We start from the raw sequence: 2,939 nt of genomic DNA, 5'->3' as shown, positions 1-2,939 counted from the left end.
ACTATGAGAAAAAGCAGAGAGAGCAGAACGTTAGAGATTGAACTAACAGATTCTGCAGAGTCGGAGTATAGAGATAGAAAAACCAGCATTCTGTACGTAGCATCCCTCCTATAGCTGTTCTTTAGGTTTTATGAAACTGCTGAATTGCTTTTCCTCCTCACTGATCTCACTGTTCTGATGTTTCTATTGTGATTATTCCAGGTAATGCAACAGAGGAGGGGAGTGGAAAGGAGGAGGGCAGAGACGTGAAAGTTGACTTGGCTGAAGCCTCTCAGGACTCTGCAGGGTAAAATCAATCAATAGAATATTATTGATGGAAACTGAGATATTTGCAGTTTATTAAACATTGGATAACAAAAAAATGTGGAGACATAACCCAGAAGAATGGGTGCCTGACCTTTCAGATTCTTAGCTGAACATTCCTCTCTGACTGACTCTGTTGGCCTCAGATAAAATTCCTGTCAAATATCCTGAAGTCTGAAGGTCGTAATGTAGTAAAATGTAAAAGGTTCAAAGTGTTATTTCTTTATCAAGGCTGTATGTAACCAAGAAGTAAACTAAAGACCAGATTTTTATTTATTTTTTACCCGTTAGACTAAACCCTCCGAAGGCTGATGAACCTGCAGCAGAAGAGGCTTCTAACGCTTCCAGTGACTCGAGCTCCTCCTCCTCATTAGCTGAATCCAGCGAGGACAGACAGATCGTCACACTTGTGGAGGAAGACGAGGATGAAGAACCGAAACAGTCGACTGTCACGCTGTTAGAGGAGGAGGTAGAAGAAGAGGAGAAGAGTGAGCAGAAAACGAGGAGGGATGCTGACAGGAACCAGTGGGAGAGTCAGGCGTACTGTCCTCTCTCCTCCTTGTCCTCCCTCTCTCTGTCCTGCATGGCCACACTGCCTGAGCTGCTTCACCGCTGGTGCTGCGCCAGGCTGGCCAAGGAGCGCCTGCGCAGCCTCAGGAGGAGGCAGCTTCACGCTCGGAGACAGATTGAGGAGAGCCCCCCTGCCCCCACAGCCACAGCTCCACGCACCCCTGACCCGACGCCTCCTCAGGAAGTCCTGCCTCTGACAGAGAAAGCTCCAGAAGCAGAGGTGCTGGGTAGAGTCCATGAGGGAAAACCCTCAGCTGAGGAACAGACTGATTTCCAAATCAACGCTCAGCCGCCTGATGCTCACACACCAGAGCTCAGCATCCTACTAGAGCCGAGTAGAACCGCCTCCATCCCTCCCTACAGTTCATCAGCCCCTCACAGCAGCCTGACGCAGCCCACCCCCACACACCAGGAGAAGCTCTTACCTTCTGCAAAGGATGAAGCTCTGGATCCTGTCTCCACTCCTATCCTCCAGACGGCCTCTATCCCAGAGACGCATCAGGCCATCAGTGCCACACTGACGCTGTCAGTCAGTCCTGAACAGGTTCTGTCTCCTGAGACGGCCTCCTCCATCCTCTCAGTGACCCCCGTTAAAGAGCAGCCTGCTGCTTCTCTTCCTACTGCATCGAGGCCTGAGAACCTTTCCCCGCCTCCCACTGAGCTGCCAGCTGCCCCTCCCTCTGACAGCCACACAGACACGGCTGTAGATCCTGGTGGGAGCAAACAAAAGCAGAACCCTGATGCTCCTCAACTCCAGGGAGAGCTGGGAAGTAATCTCCCCCAGGCGGGAGAACCTCAGCGGACTGAGGACTCCGTGGAAGATGAACTATTAAACACTAACGTCAACATCCAGCGCACGGCGACGGACTTCTACGCAGAGCTGCAGAACGGAGGAGACTACGGCGGGGCGACCCTGAACGGTAACGGGGTGCTGCAGAACGGAGGCGCCGTTCACGGCTCCAGTCAGAAGGAGAGCGTGTTCATGAGGCTGAACAACAGGATCAAAGCTCTGGAGATGAACATGAGTTTGTCCAGCAGATACCTGGAGGAGCTGAGCCAGAGGTAAAAACATGGAGGATCCTAAAAAGGATCATCTGAGTTCATTTCCTACAGTCCCAGTTTGCTGATAAATCTTTTTTTATGGTATCAATGCACCTGTACTCTACAGGTACCGTAAACAGATGGAAGAGATGCAGAAAGCCTTCAACAAGACCGTCATAAAGCTGCAGAATACCTCGCGCATTGCTCAGGAGCAGGTCACTGAAACCTAACGCTGTGAAAATGGCTCATAGTTGATTTACCTGACGATTGGCTCACAGCTGAACCACATCTTTCCGTTTTTAATTCAGGACCAAAGGCAGACGGATTCCATCCAGCTTCTGCAGAGCCAGCTGGAGGATGTTACCAAACTGATGCTCAACCTAACAGCCACAGTGGGCCAGCTGCAACGAGAGGTACAAACACCTCCTCAGTTTTTACCTGCTTTAAAAAAAAGGTCTAAACTAAAGACACAAAGCTGAACATTCAATCACAATCCTGACAATTGAGGTTAGGGCTCCACTGATTGCACTTATACTTTCAGGACCTGCTTGAACTTCTTTTATATTTTAGTTTAGCCTCAGAGAGGATATTGCATATTTTCATTTCAGTAAAAGACCCTTGAAAACACTGATTTGGCTCCTGGATTTACTGTTGTTCAGATGTGGAGTAAGAGTCAGACCCAATGCAGATTTAGAAACATTAGGTTATTATACGCAGCCAAACGTGCCCTATGTTATTTTCAATGTGCACGATTTTCCAAAAACGAAGAAGCGGCTCTCATCTACAGTAAATAAGAAGTTAGCATACATGTTTATACTGTTTATTAAGCTGAAATGTCAGCGTTCCAGCGTACATCAATAAACAGGTAGTTTTTATTTTAAGCCCTTTGGTCAATGTTCAATTCTATTCAGTTTATTTCTATAGCGCCAATTCAAATCATCACATCTTAAGGCACTTTCCAGTTCACCAGATCATCCAGTTAGATTGATTCAAAGTTTTCCATTTAAGAGAAAACCAGCTGATTG

General features: G+C 47.8%; 1 protein-coding gene across 2 annotated transcripts in view; it reads left to right on the top strand.

Annotated features, from left to right (window-relative positions):
- Positions 1-2,939, top strand: part of suco (SUN domain containing ossification factor) — a 57,271-nt gene that overhangs the window by 44,261 nt on the left and 10,071 nt on the right. For both annotated transcript variants that reach the window (XM_015397999.1, XM_015398000.1), the window contains 4 exons: positions 202-286; positions 595-1,935; positions 2,042-2,129; positions 2,223-2,327. In XM_015397999.1, the coding sequence (XP_015253485.1) occupies positions 202-286; positions 595-1,935; positions 2,042-2,129; positions 2,223-2,327 (1,619 nt within the window). The remainder of the gene's footprint in view (positions 1-201; positions 287-594; positions 1,936-2,041; positions 2,130-2,222; positions 2,328-2,939) is intronic.

This window comes from Cyprinodon variegatus, unplaced genomic scaffold, assembly GCF_000732505.1.
Source record: "Cyprinodon variegatus isolate N-32 unplaced genomic scaffold, C_variegatus-1.0 Scaffold902, whole genome shotgun sequence".
NCBI lineage: Eukaryota > Metazoa > Chordata > Actinopteri > Cyprinodontiformes > Cyprinodontidae > Cyprinodon > Cyprinodon variegatus.
Note: the sequence above shows the minus strand (reverse complement) of the source record. Positions and strands in the feature narration are given on the sequence as shown.